The sequence below is a fragment of the Perca fluviatilis genome, chromosome 11 (genome assembly GCF_010015445.1).
Source record: "Perca fluviatilis chromosome 11, GENO_Pfluv_1.0, whole genome shotgun sequence".
Lineage (NCBI taxonomy): Eukaryota > Metazoa > Chordata > Actinopteri > Perciformes > Percidae > Perca > Perca fluviatilis.
In genome coordinates this window covers 1804140-1823513 of record NC_053122.1, presented here as the reverse complement: position 1 = coordinate 1823513, position 19374 = coordinate 1804140, and the positions used below count along the sequence as shown (strand labels likewise).

Below are 19374 nucleotides of genomic sequence, written 5' to 3'. Positions count from 1 at the left end.
ATAACGTGACTATTGCACGACCTGGCGTGAGTATGGGTTGGTTGTCTACATTTGGTGAAGATTGCTTCATGACCTGTTTATGGCTCGAAACACAAAGTTAAGGAATTGGAACTTCACTTAGGACTTCACTCGGCACGTCCTTGTCTTGACTTCAGTGCAAAGACTTGACACTTAGTTGTGATTTGCAAAACAGTGATTTGGTCCCACCTCTGTCCTCAACAGATGATGAAGAGGAAGGACCAATGATGTGAAGGCCCAGATCCATCAGAGTATCAATGCTCTTCCTCTCTCTCCTCCCCTCTCACTGCAGACATGAAACACTGGCTGACTAACATCCTGATTCTGACTCTCTGTCTAGGTAACTATTTAAACTATTGATTGTTCACGTTAGATCAATCATCTTTATTGATTCATCTATTCCTCTGCGTTTTCTTCTTCCCCAGAGTGTAAAGGAGAAGACAGAGTGATCCAGCCAAGATGTCATTACTACTGAAGGAGCAGACTGATCCCACGTGGTGGGTATGTTTACATCAGCTGTATACAGCGTAGGCATACACGTGGATAGCTGAAAATGCGTACAATAACAACGCCATTTTGCTTTATGAAAGTGGCGTGTATATTTACGCAAAGTCATGATGCCATGTTGGAAGGAGAGACAGTTACTCTTGGCTGTACAATCGAAGTCAGTGTTAGCTCGAATGCATATTTGTTCTGGTAGAAACAAGAAGTCAATGATTTCCCAATGTTTATTTTGAGACGTGATACCATTGGAACAGAAGAGAATGCTCCAGAGTTCCAGAAGGACAGATTTGATGCTACAATCAACAAGACATCAGTTCCTCTGAAGATCAAGAACATTCAGCTGTCTGACTCTGCTGTGTACTACTGTGGTCTGAGGCCCACAGTGACAGGAAACACCAAAACTCCTTTAGAGCGAAGACAACACAATACTCCACAACATCCACCAGAGGGAGTCACACACTGTTAAACTTCAGTGTATTTTATGAGCCAGTCTGGATTCTTTTCACTAATGAAACACAGTTGTGATGAAGACTTGAAGAAATGAAACTAATTCAACATCTGAGTCTCCTCCTACTGACTGCAGAGGTGGCTTCATCACAGAGAACTGTTTGATTCCAGCTGTGAACATCAGACCAAACAACTCACAAAACTTCTTCATCCTGAACATTCAAAAACAGCATTTCACCTCTGCAGACATGGAAAAACTCACTGTAATTCTGTTCTGCTTCACTCTCATAGGTACGTATGTTTTTGATTATAAATCCTGAAATACAAAGACATTTTCAAAGTTTTACAGATCCACTTCAGATTTTAGATGGAGTTCAAAGTTACACATTTCAAAAATAATAATTTAGATGTCATCACTTTATCTCATTGTATCAACATTGTTAACAGCATAATAAACTATCAAAAATATGTTTTTCAAATGTTGGATATGTGACTTTGGAACAGAAGTGTAAATCTAACATGTTGTTTTCCTCACTAGGTAACACGATGGAAGATGATATTACTGCCAGCAGTGCTGAAGTGTTTTCATCAGAGGGCCCTAATGTTACTCTGTCCTGTACCTATTCAGTTAAAGCTGAAAATCTCCAGTGATATCGACAGGATCCTGGATCAGCTCCTCAGTTTCTTCTCCTGATCACTGATACAAAATCGCCTTCAGTAGTGGAAGCAAAACCTCCTCACCCTCGACTGAAAGCTACACTGAATGAGGAGAGAAATCAAGTTGATCTGCAGATCTCCTCTGCTGTAGTGTCTGACTCTGCTGTGTACTACTGTGCTCTGCAGCCCACAGTGACAGGAAACACCAACACTCTGTACAAAAACCTTTGGAGCAAAGATAACACAATACTCCACAACATCCAGCAGATGGAGTCACACACTGATAGAGGATTACATTATCAAGTAGGCAGTGCACTACTTCTGCACTGTGTTCAACCATTCAGTCAATAATAAGTGCTGCTGTGAAGAGAACAATTCTCAGACTGAATGTTGAACATCAGCTAGTTTCTCCTGTTGATTTAAACCTTGTTGTAGAGATGGAACATTGGCTGTGGATTATTTTTGCTGCTCTTCTCTTTGGTAAGATACATAGTGTTTTAATGTACAAAAAGACAAAAACAGATAATTTCTGTTGGTATCTCGTACATTCTGAATAACATGTTATATGTTTTTCTCTGACATAAAACAGCAGTAAGGGAAAATCCAGATTATTTACTCTTTAAACCTACTGTTCTGCTTTAAATCAATCACCTTTATTGATTCATCTCCTCCTCTGAATGTTCTCTTCTTCCCCAGAGTGTAAAGGAGAAGACAGAGTGATCCAGCCAACAGGAGATGCCATTGCTACTGAAGGAGAGACAGTTACTCTTGGCTGTACATTTGAGACCAGTGACACATTTCCCCGTTTGTTCTGGTACAAACAAGAAGTAAATGGCTTTCCAAAGTTCATACTACAAGTCTACTCTGGAACAAAAGATGCTGAAGACTTTCAGAAAGAAAGAATGTATGCTACAGTCAACAAGCCATCAGTTCCTCTGAAGATCCAGAAGGTTCAGCTGTCTGACTCTGCTGTGTACTACTGTGCTCTGCAGCCCACAGTGACAGGAAACACCAAAACTCTGTACAAAAACCTTTGGAGCAACGATAACACAATACTCCACATTATCCACTAGAGGGAGTAACACACTGTAGGTTATCCCGGTGACAATTTAACCTATTAAGCACCCCCAGGACAATTTGCACTACCCTAACCCACCCATACTTTTCTATTTATTTAATTAAAATGTACATACTGTAATTACACCTATACATAGCCATATTCTACTGCTCTTCATACTTTTTTTTTACGTTTTTCTTATTATATATTCTGCTAATACACTGCATATCTATATTATTTATACTACTATTATAATGTCACTGCTACTACATTTCACATATCTCTACATGTTGTTCATACACTGTTCATATTACATAGCCATATTAATTCTGCTCTTATAACACTGCAATATATTTCTTGTCCTGCCTATGCACCACCTGTCTATACTTTGTATATCACATCCTCCCTCTCAGTGGGAGGAGACTGAGAGAAACTCGAGGTTTCTTGAAGAAAACCGGCTCCCGACCAGAGGCCCGTTCCAGAAAGCAGGTTTAGTGAAAACTCTGAGTTGGTTAACCCTGAGATGAGGGAAACTCTGGGTTTTCCGTTCCAGAAAGAGAGGTAACTTAACCTCGGGGTCAGTTAATATGGTAACTGAGTCTGTGAACCTAACCAGGGGTCCGTTCCAGGTAGGAGGTTTAACAAACTCTGAGTCTAACCCTGATGTCTGAGTTGATTTACCCTGAGATGGGAAACTCAGAGTTTTCGGTTCCAGAACAGCTGATATGAGTTGGTTCAATCAACTCGGAGTATGTTCACTCAGGGTTACGCGCGTGCACAAAAGGCAGTATGAATGGAGCCATGATTCTACGATTCACCATGGTAACAACCAAAAAAACGGGTCGGGAAAATACTCATGCCAACAAAGCGAGTTTGAACATGTGTTTCGTTAAAAAGCAAGACAGCGGTGCCGCGCAAAGAGAGAATTGGTGTGGGAGAAAATTGCCGTTCGAGTCAATTGCGTAGCTACATATTTACAGTGTATTAATTTCATATTTAATCACAGTTAACTTAAATATTACTGGTGAAAACTGGAATTGTATTACACCTATAATTTCATTTAGGTGCAATCCTGCAGGCGAAAAGTAAACTATACTAATCCCATTCTGGGGCTGCAGCACCATGATCATTAACAGAACTATAATGTATAATGATGTATTTTTTAATGGCTCTACTGTCCAGGGAACACTACAAAAAGTTTAAAAACGTTTCAGAAGCGAGTCACACTTTTTTGATTGCTCTGCATAAGCGGCTTAGCCTACTATTAGCCTACAGTATGGTCCGGCTACACTGTTGTTAGAGAAAACTGCTGTTTGCAAAATGCGATACAAAGAATCTGCTGGGATGTTAAAGCCTGTCCACAATGGTTGATGTTAGTGATATGAGGACGGATAAGGTATCTACATATCTAATGGACTGTGTTAAAAAAAAAACCTCCCAAATCGGTTATGTGGAAATGAATATATATATATATATATATATATATATATATATATATATATATATATATATATATATAGTCGGAATATCGATGTATCTCTGTGATATACAGCTTTTTCATCAATGGGATCGTCGATAGGACGGAGCATGTTTGAGAAAAACGTTTTATAATCTGCCAAATATAAACCAATTAGTTTTTTATTCATGCAGATAAACTGCAAAAAATGCGCTGATACAGACTGAATGAATGAATGAGTGAAAGTTTTTTCCTCCCTCCTCAGCCGGAGGGAGACTGAGAGAAACCTCGAGGTTTCTTGAAGAAAACCGGCTCCCGACCAGGTTAGGTTCACAGACTCAGTTACCATAGTAACTGACTCCGAGGTTAAGTTACCTCTCTTTCTGGAACGGAAAACCCAGAGTTTCCCTCATCTCAGGGTTAACCAACTCAGAGTTTTCACTAAACCTGCTTTCTGGAACGGGCCTCTGGTCGGGAGCCGGTTTTCTTCAAGAAACCTCGAGTTTCTCTCAGTCTCCTCCCACTGAGAGGGAGGGAGACTGAGAGAAACGGGGAAAAAAACTTGAGTTTCTCTCATTCTCCTCCCTCTCAGAGGGAGGGGAAACTCATTTCCTCATTCATTCATTCAGTCTGTATCAGGCGCATTTTAATGCAGTTTTATCTGCATGAATAAAAAAACGTATTGGTTTATGTAAGGCAGACTAAAATGTTTTTTTTCTCAAACATGTCATGTCCTTTTGTTGACGATTCCGTTGATGAAAAAGCTGTATTAATTCACAGAGAGTTTACGTCGGGAGATGATATTGAGTCCCATCTTTATGTTAGGCCTATTTCATTTCCACATAACCGATTTGAGAGGTATTTTTTATCACAGTCTATTAGATATGATACCTTATCCTTCTACTAGTTCAACATCGTGGACAGGCTTTAACATCCCAGCAGATTCTTTGTGTCGCATTACGTTTTTTGCAAACGGCAGTTTTCTTTATAACAGCAGCGGATCATACTGTAATAGTAAAGCCACTGTATGCAGAGCCGTCAGAAAAGTGTGATCGCTCTGAAACGTTTTTTTAAACGTGTTCCCTGGACACAAACCAGTGAGAGCCATTAAAAAGAAATAAATGATTATACTTATAATTCTTGTAATGATCATGGTGCTGCAGCCTCAGAATGGGAAAAGTATAGTTTACTTTTTCACCCGCAGGATTGCACCTGAATAAAATTATAGGTGTCGCCTACATTTCCAGTTTTCACCAGTAAAGTTAACTGTGATTAAATATGAAATTAATACATTGTTAATGTTTACGCATTGACTCGAGCAGCAATTTGCTCCCACACAAATTCTCTCTCTTTTGCAGCAGCGGCCGCTGTCTTGCTTTTTTAACGAAATACATGTTCAAACCATAGACTGTTAATATCTATGGTTCAAACTCGCTCTTTGTGCGCATGAGTATTTCCGCCGACCCGTTTGTTTGTGGTTGTTACCATGGTGAATTGTAGAATCATGGCTCCATTCATTGGCATTCATGGCTCCATTCACTGCCTTATGTGCACGCGCGTAACCCTGAGTGAACATACTCCGAGTTGATTGAACCAACTCAAATCAGCTGTTCTGGAACCGAAAACTCTGAGTTTCCCATCTCAGGGTAAATCAACTCAGACATCAGGGTTAGACTCAGAGTTTTTTAAACCTCCTACCTGGAACGGACCCCTGATGTCCATTCTCAAAGCAATGAAACACAAAAGAAAGTAACCAAAAAATAACGGTGATCAGTGCCTCAGTCTCTGTCCAGGATCTCTGTCTCCCATCCTCTTATATCCAGGGGCGGGGCCACCCTCAATCAGCAATCAGGCACACCTGAGATAAACAAAGGAAATAGAGAGCAGGGCAGGGAGCACGTAACATGACCTCATAAGGAGCAAGATTCCTGATTGGTCCATCTGAGCTTTCATTTTCTCAATAGCAGAGCAGGATACCCAGGGCTCAGTTTACACCTATCACCATTTCTAGCCACTGGGGGACCATAGGCAGGCTGGGGGAACTCATATTAATTTTAAAAACCTCATAAAGTGACATTTTCATGCCATGGGACCTTTAAATATACTTTGTCATTTTGATTGGTATTTATGTTAAAATAGGGGCAGTTAAAACTGTCCGGTCAATTTTGACCGCGAACAATAAATTAAGGGGGTATCAACAAACAGTGTTTAAAGGTTAAGAATTTAATGACAACAGAAAGCTTCCCCAGAAACTCTACCATATTTGACCTCAAACGGACCAAAGGATACTAAACTGTCACTTTACATTCAAGAAACATTTTGAAAAGAGCATAACACGTAACATGTTGAAATCCTAGACTAGAATATTAATGGACAGAGCATGTGTGACGTCACCCATTGGTTTGTGCAGAGCTGCTCTGAGTCGTTGAGTTTGCCTCTAACAAAAAATAGGGATGGACCAAACCCAGATTTTTGGGGTTCGGCCGAATACCGAACCCACTGGTTAAGATTCTGCCGAAACCCGAACCGAACCAAACCAAACTCTACTCCCATCCTCTACTCCCATCTTTTATTTTATTTTTAATTTGTCATTTTTAATTTAATACATACTGTATACTGTGTACATATACTTATACTTTACTTATATTGTTTATATTATATTTAGAGAATGTGTGACATGCACCAAACAAACACACCAACACCAAAACAAATTCTTTGTATGTGTTAAAAACATACTTGGTAATAAAGCTTTTCTGATTCTGATCCTCAGTCCATTAACACAGTAAACACATTAATGATGTAAACAACGTCCCCAGCCTCTAAAATAGTTAAATGTAACAACTTAATGTTGAATTCACACGCTCTTTACACATCGTAGGAAAGCACATTGCTATCGCCTAACAGTGTATGATGAAGGCATGTTAGGGGGGTGAAATTAGAAAGCTAACGTTAGCTAACGAGCAGCAGCTGGCTGTTTGGTCGCTCCGCTCCCACTGTAGGGAGACTCATTTACCAAGAGAACAGCCCGGGAGAGGCACTGTCTGGTTAACACAAGTTTTTAGCAGTGATTGTCCTTCTTTACCTGAAGTTGCTGCATTTTGGCTGCTGTCTGTAGATTCCTTCATGCACAACTCATACGCAAATGTCTTAAGAGCAATGTTGTGTATTGTTTAGGGTCCTTGCCACCACGAGACATTACATCGACCAGCATAGCGCACGTAGTGCAAGTGTAACACTCTACAAAGAGTATAGAAGTAAGAAGAGGCTTCAGTCCAAGATGGTGGAGCTGCAGCTCGGTCATGGGTGAGTTTGTTGCAATGGAACGTTCTATTGCGTTTCGCCTCTTGTTACTTCTATACTCTTTGACAAGAGCAGACAATCAACACAACGTTCACCGTACGTTCATCTCTTTTTCTCAAGTTTTGCCTCTTGTTACTTCTCTTTGGTACCGTTCGGTGGAAAAAGATTCTAAGGTTCGACAGTACCTGAACTCCGTCAAAAAGCCCAATATTTGGCCGAATCCAAACCCGAATACTGGGTTCGGTGCATCCCTACTTAAAAATAAATGTAACATTACTTACCGGAGAAAGTATACAGCCGACTCCTTTAGTGTCTTGTCAACTGAATGCTGAAAAAGCCATTTTTAGGAGACCAAAATGTTTGATTAAAGTAGTGAAAACAGCGTAAGATGGTCAAAGTTCAGAACAAGAACATGGACACCACCAGCCTCTGTAATTATTGACAGTTCGCGAACTACAAAGTAGCCACGTCTTAAAACACACCCTGCTTCATCGTCTATTTTAAAATCAGTGACAAAATAATTAAAAAAATGTACATCATTCTGTATTTAAGAAGGCTTAAAACTATTGATTGAGACCATAAACCCCTTATGAAAATATTTACTGAGGTAATAACACGGCTGTGAATGGCTTGATGGTCTTTTAACCCTTGTGTTGACTTTGGGTCAAATTGACCCGTTTTCAATTTTTGTTTTATATCACAAAATATGTGATGTAGAAATAAGCACTGAAAATGTGTAGAAGAAAAATGTGACAATTTAAAATGTTGGAAAAAGCTAAATCAAACTGTATTCTTCCAGACAGCGCTGCACCTAACCCTACCCTTAACCCTAACCATAACCATGTCTAATCGTAGTAGCGTCACCTGGAAGGAGACGTTGGGGGATTAAAACACGGATAAACATGTGAATGAGCCATGTCACTGTGATCAGGTTCCTCCTTCTAATCCACCAACTGAGGGCCCTATCTTGCACCCGGCGCAGCCACAATGTCCACTAGATGGAGTCACACACTGGTAAACTTCAATATTTTTCATGGCTTAGTCTGTAATCACATTTTAGAAGTGAAAATACAGAGCTACGAGGGGACGGAGAGACTCAGGGAGGAGCTGAGCTGTTACTGAACTATAGAATAGAGAGGAACTTCTATATTCAACAGAGATCAATACACAAACCATCAACATTACCTTTATTCAACATGCTGTCACTGCAGCATTGTGTGTTTTCTCTGATGTTTCTCTTTATTCTAACAGGTAAGTTAGATTATAAAGCATAAAAACGTTTTATTACAAAAACATCTAAATGTGAATAATTTATGGAGTATTTTATTAGGCTACATGCAATAATAGAATTATCTATTCCTTCAGGTGTCAGTTGTGAAGAACTCACTTCAGTAGAGAAAGAAGAGAACAGTTTAGAAGGCAGCTCTGTTACTCTGTCCTACAGATACTCCAAACAACCAACTAGTGGTGATGAGTTTTATTGGTATCGACAACATCCAGGAAAACCACCAGAGTTCATCATCTCTCATTTAGGAACAGGAACAACAATGAGAAATCCAATCCCTGGACTGACGGTTGAAGTGGAGGACAAACAAATCCATATGAACATCTCCTCAGCTAACCTGTCTGACTCTGCTGTGTACTACTGTGCTCTGAGGCCCACAGTGACAGGAAACACCAAAACTCTGTACAAAAACCTTTGGAGCAAAGACAACACAATACTCTACAACATCCACCAGAGGGAGTCACACACTGCTAAACTTTAAGACAATCACACAACAACTCATCTACCAAAGGCCTTCTTTCTCTTAAAGCTGCAGTAGGTAAGATTGTGAACAGCCAGGACTTTGCCAACAGATTTGAACATCAACAACTTCTCAGGCCCCGTCCACACGTACCAAAACGATCTTTTTTTACCCGTCTTCCCTGGATTCGTTTCAAGAATAGTTGCGTCCAAACGAATCCACTTGTAAATGACTCAATACGCTACTTCATATTCCAGGCCTATAGGCGGCGCTGTTTCTGCTACAGAAAACGGAGAAGAAGAGCACAGTCACTTCCACTTCCCATCATAACAGATTATCATTTTCTCTTAATACATCCGTGGACTATAATAACTTTCATCACTGCTCATTTTATAAAGGCTGCCGCAAGAAAATGTGTCTTTGTTTAAGTTGTATAATGTGCTGTTGGATTGCTTTTTATTTTGCATGATTGCAGCACACTAGCAGCGAACTAACGTTAGCGCGCTAACGTTCGCTAGCTCTAACATCTGCAGTTAAACAAACATCAATGATCCATGAATGATGTCTTTTTAATAATCTATGTTTTTCTTGCAGTAGCCTTTATACAATAAGCCGTGGTAAAAGTTACTATAATCCATTCAAGGAGTTGATAAGCAGACAGATTAGCTAGCTAGCTAGTTGATAAGTTATCTACTTCCACTTTATAAACAGATAGCCATAGCAGCTAACGTTAACGTTACTGTGCTGCTGGAGCGGTCAGCTACTTTAGCGATTTTTAACGTTGGCTACATAACGTTAGCAATATATCTTGTGTAGAATCCAGAGGGAAGGGTCAGGGAGCAGAGACACAGTGTTTAGATGAAGCGAGCTGGTTTGACCACGGAGATGGGACATGCTTGCTAGCTTCACCACAGTTGTGCGTCAGCGGCCGTGGGAGAGGGTGTAAAATCAATACGGATCCGTATTCACCATCCACACGAAGCCAAACGAGAGCCGTTTTCGGATTTTTTCACCCTGAGACCTGGTTTCAAAAAAGTGCGTTTTCAGGCAGTGTGTTTGCAGGATTCGTCTGGACGGTCGGCCCAAACGATGCAAAACATGTGCGTTTGCACAAAAAAACGTTTCCGTGTGGACGGCCCCTCAGTCCCTCCCCCCTTTCTGCTGAAGCCCAAACCGTCTCCTAAGCCCCTCCCACACAACGGAGTTTCACAGAAGTGCCTAGGCATGTCAGACAACATGGTCAATAACTAAACACTAACACAACGTTAACTTTACTCACCAACAGTAAAACGATGCTAACAAGCAGGCTACCGTTAGCCATTTCAGCATCATATCAGACCGACCACTGTGCTAACGATACTATCATCCTCACCAACGTAGCTTTGTGGACTTTTGACTACTAATAACCAAGTGAAAGATAAATCATTCATGGTAATTATGTTACCTGTCGAGAAGAAATGTGGCTACATCTGCATCGTTCTTCAGATCTTTAAAATCCTGCAGCCATGCCACCTCTGAAAAGCCACTCCATTATTCACGGAGTTTTGGAAAACTTTTCTGCAGCTCGTGCACGGGGAGGGGGGAGGGGAGAACGCTATATATGCGTGTGCCTGAGCAGTGATTGACAGGCAGATAGACCACCCCTGTGGCCCTGATTGGAGAAAATCGACCGGGAGCGGTGGAATTTTGCCAATGGCACTACAGGCTGTAGGAGGTGCCAGAGAAGCTGTTTTTTTTTTACATAATTCATGTAGTTCTACTGGAACATAGGGTCAGTTTCAGCAAATATGACAGAAAGTTAGTTTTATAAGACTTACCTACTACATCTTTAACTGCTGTTTTATCTTTTTACTTTTCAGCAAAATGTTATTCTCTGGCCCCGCCCACTGACATTTAACTCAACCAATGAGATTATTTCTGTCTCCAGAGCAGAAATGTTTGAGGAACTAAAAGCACAATCAGCTTGATGTTGAGAAGAAAGGCTGCACATCAGGGAGGCTGTTTAGTTTTTCATTCTACTGCAGTGGAAGAACATTGCTCATCTGCTGTCTGTTTGGCTTTAACAACTCCAAAGACATGTTGCTTTACCTGTTTTTACTTTTCTCTGCCTTTATAGGTGAGTGTTAGAACAGAGATCAAAGTCTCATATAACCTGCTGTATTAACCAGTTATTTCATAACTAGATGTTTATCTGTGTAAGTTAATTATAACTGACGTGAATATTACTCATTTTGCAGCCCTGGGTTCCATGAACAGCATAAAGCCAGAAAGTACTGAAGAACATGTTGCAGAGGGCAGAAACATCAACCTGACCTGTACATATGAGGGTAATATCTACAGTATCCAGTGGTACCGACAATACCAGAGATCCAGACCAGAGTTCCTGCTCTACATCACAGAGGAAGGGTTGATTCAAACAACTGGCTCTAATTTCTCAGCTCACATTGACAAGTCAAAGAAACATGTTAAACTGGAGATCATCTCAGCTAAGGTGTCTGACTGCTGTGTACTACTGTGCTCTGAGGCCCACAGTGACAGGAAACAGCAAAACTCTGTACAAAAACCTTTGGAGCAAAGACAACACAATACTCGACAACATCCACCAGAGGGAGTCACACACTGTTAAACTACATAGTTTTCATCATGTAGTCTAGAATCACTTTACCTTAGTAGTGTAACAGAGAATTGAAAATCCAGAGCTATGAGGAGACAGAGAGACTCAGGGAGGAGCTGAGCTGTTACTGAACTATAGAAGAGAGAGGAACGTCTATATTCAACAGAGATCAATACACAAACCATCAACATTACCTTTATTCAACATGCTGTCACTGCAGCATTGTGTGATGTTTCTCTCCGTTCTAACAGGTATTTTAAACTATGCAGGATGAAAAAGTTTCATTCTAATAACATCTGAATGTGAATCATTTATTAGGTCTTTTACAACATGAAATAACAGTTATCTCTTCCTTTAGGTATCAGCTGTGAAGAAGTCACTCCAGCTGAGAAAGAAAATAACAGTTTAGAAGGCAGCTCTGTTACTCTTTCCTACATATATTTATTCATCTGGTAATTATTTCTTCTGGTACAGACAATATCCAGGAAAACCACCAGATTTCCTCATCTCACACTCTTCTTCAGGAGGAGTAGTAAACAACAATAACTTCATTCCTGGACTGGAGATTAAAGTGGAGAACAAACAAATCCATATGAACATCTCCACAGCTAAGCTGTCTGACTCTGCTGTGTATTACTGTGCTGTGAGGCCCACAGTGACAGGAAACACCAAAACTCTGTACAAAAACCTTTGGAGCAAAGATAACACAATACTCCACAACATCCACCAGAGGGAGTCACACAATGATAAACTTCAATATGATGTAATTTAGAATCACTTTACCTTAGTAGAGTAACAGAGAAATGAAAATACAGAGCTAGTCTCTGCATAAAAACACAAGCTAACACACTGACAAGCTGCTGGAAGACTTTTTTCTACACTGTTGTACTGGACTTTGTACCTCCACTAGAGGGCAACATTATCAAGTAGGCAGTGCAATAATTCTGCACTGTGTTCAACCATTCAGTCAATAATAAGTGCTGCTGTGAAGAGAACAATTCTCAGACTGAATGTTGAACATCAGCTAGTTTCTACCTGTTGATTTAAACATTGTTGTAGAGATGAAACATTGGCTGTGGATTATTCTTGCTGCTCTTTTCTTTGGTAAGATACAAAGAACAACATGCTTGTATTATTTTCTAAAGATTCATATGAATTGCCGTTCAGAGCAGAAATCTCTGAACAGTTGAGCTGTTTCTGTCCAGAGTAACAATGTACAGTTGATATTTTCCACTGTCTTTTCCTCTCAGCCTCATGAACAATGTTAGTCTAATGACTTAATTTTCTTTACTTTTTCAGGACTAATAGCTGGAGACAAAATCTCACCTGTAGAAGATGAAGTCAGTGAAAGAGAAGGAGAATCTGTTACACTCAGATGTGAATATGAGACTAATTAATTATATATTGAACTCCACTGGTAGAGACATCATTCTGACCTTCAGGCACCTCAGTTTATACTCTGGAAAGGAGCAATAGAGTACAGGATTGAATATATCTCAGATAAGCGATATGAATCCAAAACATCACAAAACTCAACTGAACTGACCATAAAAACACTAATCCTGGCAGACACAGGTCTCTACTACTGTGCTCTAAAAACACAGTGATACAAAGTGTAGAAGAGGCTGTACAAAAACCTGAAAACAGATATCTGACTAATCTTCAAAGAGGAGGGAAGTGGTATTCAAACCACAGCTTCATATCAGATTGATTCTGATTATTCCAGTTTTATCAGAGTCCCTGTGGTTACAGCTGCTAATGTCACACTGTGGGATGATTCACATGAGCAGCAAATCCACATCAATGACAAACCAACTGTATGATGGTTCAAACACATGACACCATGACAACAAATAAATGGACACTGACTTACCTACTAAATCCTCTTCATACGATGTAGGCCATTAGGCCACAATGAGCTCATTCCATTGTTCAACATGTTGGCATTCCAAATAGAAAATTAAACATTAATAAAACCGAAATCACTAGTAGTTTATATTCCATAACATCATAATTCACAGAAGAACTCAGTAGAATCAAATTTTTAGCACCAAAGATTTCACTAACTTAAGAATTTCAGTGAAAACAGAAGCTTCCCCAACAACCCCACCATCTTTGAATTTGACCTCAAACGGCTGCAGAGGACCAACATATGCTAAACTGTCACTTTACATTCAAGAAACATTATGAAAAAAGCATAAAACGTAACATGTTGAAATATTGTCAGAAAACACCATAACTATGTACAAAAACGTTTGGAGCAAAGACAACACAATACTACTATATTTTTTATGATTTAGAATCACTTTACCTTAGTGTAACTAGAAGATTCTTTTTGTTAAAGGTCCAATATGTAATGTATCTACTGTAATAAATCCAAAAATGACACCAATGCCTCATCAGATATTAAGGAGACATGTTAAGCTGAAATACTATCTTTTCTGACAACAATGCTAATGTCAGTACTCTTTCATTTTGAAATTTGTTGTGAAAAAATGTTTTGGCCTGTGTGTTGTTATCAACGGCCCAGTTTGACAGCCAGGCCGGGTTGCCAGATATATACCTGTAAAAACGTAAACCCAGCGTGCTACAGCTGTAACATTAGTACAGCCATGAAAGCAGCAAAAAAATGAATTGGATAAACGGAGAAAGATTCTACCTGACCTAAAAAAAAATAAAAAACAGCATGTTTCTAACAGTTGGGTGACCAGGGTCACAGGGTCGCGTTAACCTCAGAGTCAGTTACTACGGTAACTGAACCTGTGAACCTAACCTTGTCGGGAGCAGGTTTTCTTTAAGAAACCTCAAGTTTCTCTCAGTCTCCTCCCTCTGACACAATGCTCTTTCATTTCCTCATTTCCTCATTCATTCAGTCTGGATCAGGCGCATTTTAGCGCAGTTTGTTATTGGCATGAATAAAAAAAAATTGTGTTGGTTTATTAACCATGTTAGGCAGACTATAAAATGTTTTATTTCTCAAAACATGGCATTTCCTTTTGTCAATGATCCCGTTGTTGAAGCAGCTGCTTTACTTCGCAGGGTGTTATATGTCGGAAGATGATATTGAAACCCTGACATTTCAATTTTCAGATAACTTCCTATTTGAGCGGTATCGTATTTCTTCCCAGTCGATCAGTTATGTAGCCTAGGCTACATTAAATTGCAGTGTCTTTATGCTTCGCATCATCAATGTTCTAAAGACAAATGCCGTTTGCAAAAAAACGTAATGCGACACAGTAGGGTCACCCATCTATGCTCTTACATCCCAGCAGATTGTTAACAGATGTTAAAGTGGATGTAAATGTGGAGGACAAACAAATCCATATGATCATCTCCTCAGCTAAGGTGTCTGACTCTGCTGTGTACTACTGTGCTCTGCAGCCCACAGTGACAGGAAACACCAAAACTCTGTATGAAAACCTTTGGAGCAAAGACAACACAATACTCCACAACATCCACCAGAGGGAGTCACACACTGTAAAACTTCAGGACAGTCACAAATTGTTGAGATATTTTCAACAGATGATAAAGAGGAAGGACCAATGATGTGAAGGCCCAGATCCATATGCTCGTCCTCTCTCTCCTCCCCTCTCACTGCAGACATGAAACACTGGCTGACTAACATCCTGATTCTGAATCTCTGGCTAGGTAACTATTGAATCATACTGATTGTTCTCATTTAATCAATTATCTTTATCAATTCATCTCCTCATCTGCATGTTCTCTTCTTCCCCAGAGTGTAAAGGAGAAGACAAAGTGATCCAGCCAACAGGAGATGTCATTGCTACTGAAGGAGAGACAGTTACGTTTGGCTGTACATTCAAAGTCAGTGTTAGCTCGAATGCATATTTGTTCTGGTACAAACAAGATGTCAATGACTTCCCAATGTTTATTTTGAGACGTGATACCATTGGAACAGAAGATAATGCTCCAGAGTTCCAGATAGATAGATTTGATGCTACAATAAACACAACATCAGTTCCTCTGAAGATCCAGAAGCTTCAGCTGTCTGACTCTGCTGTGTACTACTGTGCTCTGAGGCCCACAGTGACAGGAAACACCAGAACTCTGTACAAAAACCTTTAGAGCAAAGACAACACCATACTCTACAACATCCACCAGAGGGAGTCACACACTGTTAAACTTCAATATTATGTAGTCTAGAATCTACAATATTTTTCATGATTTAGTCTAGAATCACTTTACCATTTTAGGAGTGTAACTAGGAGAGAAGAGAAAATACAGAGCTACGGGGAGATGCAGAGACTCAGGGAGGAGCTGAGCTGTTACTGAACTATAGAAGAGAGAGGAACTTCTATATTCAACAGAGATCAATACACAAACCATCAACATTACCTTTATTCAACATGCTGTCACTGCAGCATTGTGTGTTGTTGTTTCTTTCCATTCTAACAGGTATGTTAGATTATGCAACATGAACAAGTTTAATTCATCTAATTAATAACATCTAAATTGCAACCATTCACTGAGTCTCATACAACATGAAATAACAGTGATCTCTTCCTTTAGGTGTCAGCTGTGAAGAACTCACTCCAGTAAAGAAAGAATAGAACAGTTTAGAAGGCAGCTCTGTTACTCTGTCCTACAGATACTCCAAACAAGCACCTGGCAGTGATCAGTTTTTCTGGTACAGACAATATCCAGGAAAACCACCAGAGTTCATCATCTCTCATTTAGGATCAGGAGGAACATTGAAAAGTCCAATCCCTGGACTGACGATTGAAGTGGAGGACAAAATAATCCATATGAACATCTCCTCTGCTGAAATGACCCCATGCCAACGAGGCTACTTAAAGAAGCGTTAACCGTGGTTAAGACTTCGTTACTATATATGATCAATGTCTCTATTAACAGGTTATGTACCACAGTCATTTAAAGCAGCTGTGATAAAACCTCTTCTGAAAAAAACACCCTAGATCCTGAAGTCTTAGGCAACTATAGAACTATATCTAACCTTCCCTTTCTCTCCAAGATCCTTGAGAAGGTAGTTGCCAATCAGTTATGTCATTTTCTACATAGCAATAATTTCTTTGAGGACCTCAGTCAGTATTTAGAAAGCATCATAGCACAGAGACGGCACTGGTGAAAATTACTAACGACCTTCTAACTGCTGCAGACAAAGGACTTATTTCCGTACTTGTCTTATTAGATCTTAGTGCTACATTTGACACTATTGACCATATCATCCTGTTACAGAGATTGGAACATGTAGTTGGCATTAAAGGAATTGCTCTAAGCTGGTTTAAATCCTATTTCTCTGACTGATCTCAATTTGTTAATGTTAGCAATAAATCCTCCAGGTAATGGAAAGTTAGGCATGGTGTGGAACGGAGCGGCCCGTGGCGCAATCCAATCCTATCTTATGTTGGCTTGGTAATATTATTAGGAAACACTCAATTAACTGTCACTGTTAATTTCATATTACACTTGAGGCCTCACGTCAGTGATGCGCCTTTTGGACCTTGTAATTAAACCCTCTCATGTCATATGGCTTAAACAAACGTCAGCGTTAAACGCTGATGTAGTTTTAAATGGTGTCAGAAAGGAAGATGTTAACCAATATTTTATATTAATCCCAATTTTTGCTGTCATATTTCATATCCATAAATGCAGATTTCGAAATTAGAACATTAAAAAGATTTAGCCTATAATAAAATATTGGTTAACCACTTATCCAAATTTTAGATATCAGGTCCCCTTCTAATGGGAAATATTATTGTAGCCTACTCTTCTGTGGTCTCATATGTTAATTGTAAAATTGTATTCATTTTAGTATTATGTGGGTGGCTTTATTGTTGAGATATATTTTTTTCACTTTGCATACGTTTTTATGTTATGCTTGTCCTTTTTTTACTGTTATGAATTTGCAAATAAAGCATTAATAAAAAAAAGTAAAGTCATCGCAGGTTTCATCAAATAAACAACAAACGTTAACATCAGGGAGACAATATTAACATCCATAAACAATATGTATGGCTATCATTAATTTAAGAGTTTAAACGGTGTTCAATTAATTGCATCATGCTCACTAACTTAACCTTGACTTCATTTAGAAAATAATTCACGATTTCATATTCTGAATATCTGAATTTACTGTTGGACATGCCCAGGCATGAGACGGGAGGTCTCCAGGCTGCAACCATACACTCCGTTGTGATGAAGACTTGAAGAAATGAAACTAATTCAACATCTGAGTCTCCTCCTACTGACTGCAGAGGTGGCTTCATCACAGAGAACTGTTTGATTCCAGTTGTGAACATCAGACCAAACAACTCACAAAACTTCTTCATCCTGAACATTCAAAAACAGCATTTCACCTCTGCAGACATGGAAACACTCACTGCAATTCTGTTTTGCTTCACTCTCATAGGTATGCATGTTTTTGATTATAAATCCTGAAATACAAAGACATTTTCAAAGTTTTCCAGATCCAGTTTCGATTTTAGATGGAGTTCAAAGTTACACATTTCAAAAATAATAATGTAGATGTCATCACTTTACTAATTTGCTTTACTCATAAATGTCAGAGTGATGTTTTTCAAATGTTAGATCTGTAACTTTGGAACAGAAGTGTAAATCTAACATGTTGTTTACCTCACTAGGTAACACGATGGAAGATGATATTACTGCCAGCAGTGCTGAAGTGTTTTCATCAGAGGGCCCTGATGTTACTCTGTCCTGTACCTATTCAGTTAAAGCTGAAAATCTCCAGTGGTATCGAGAGGATCCTGGATCAGCTCCTCAGTTCCTTCTCCTGATCACTGATACAACATCGCCTTCTGTAGTGGAAGCAAAACCTCCTCACCCTCGACTGACTGCTACACTGAATGATGAGAGAAATCAAGTTGATCTGCAGATCTCCTCTGCTGAGGTGTCTGACTCTGCTGTGTACTACTGTGCTCTGCAGCCCACAGTGACAGGAAACACCAAAACTCTGTACAAAACTCTTTAGAGCAAAGACAACACAATACTCCACAACATCCACCAGAGGGAGTCACACACTGTTAAACCTCAAGACAATGACAAATTGTTGAGATATTTTCAACAGACGATAAAGAGGAAGGACCAATGATGTGAAGGCCCAGATCCATCAGAGTATCAATGCTCTTCCTCTCTCTCCTCCCCTCTCACTGCAGACATGAAACACTGGCTGACTAACATCCTGATTCTGACTCTCTGGATAGGTAACTATTTAAACTACTTTAAATTGTTCTCCTTTAATCAATCATCTCTACTGATTCAGCTCTTCCTCTGCACATTCTCTTCCTCCCCAGAGTGTAAAGGAGAAGACATAGTGAGCCAGCAAACAAGATATGTCATTACTACTGAAGGAGAGACAGTTACTCTCGACTGTACATTTGAGACCAGTGACCCAACTCCCACTTTGTACTGGTACAAACAAAACAAAAATGAGTACCCAAAGATGCTGCTGCAGCATTTCTCTGTAAAAACTGATATTTCTAAAGAGCAAGAGAGAAATGATGCAAAAATCAAGGATAAGACCTTTCGACTGAGAAAACGTTTATTCTAATAACATCTGAATGTGCATCATATA

At 39.6% G+C, this 19374-nt stretch overlaps 1 gene segment (V, D, J or C); it reads left to right on the top strand.

Annotated features, from left to right (window-relative positions):
* The first annotated feature begins 1963 nt into the window (after nt 1-1963).
* Nucleotides 1964-2764, top strand: LOC120567887. The segment is given in 2 exon segments: nt 1964-2106; nt 2323-2764. Coding segments are annotated over 2 exon segments (420 nt in total).
* The last annotated feature ends 16610 nt before the right edge of the window (nt 2765-19374 follow it).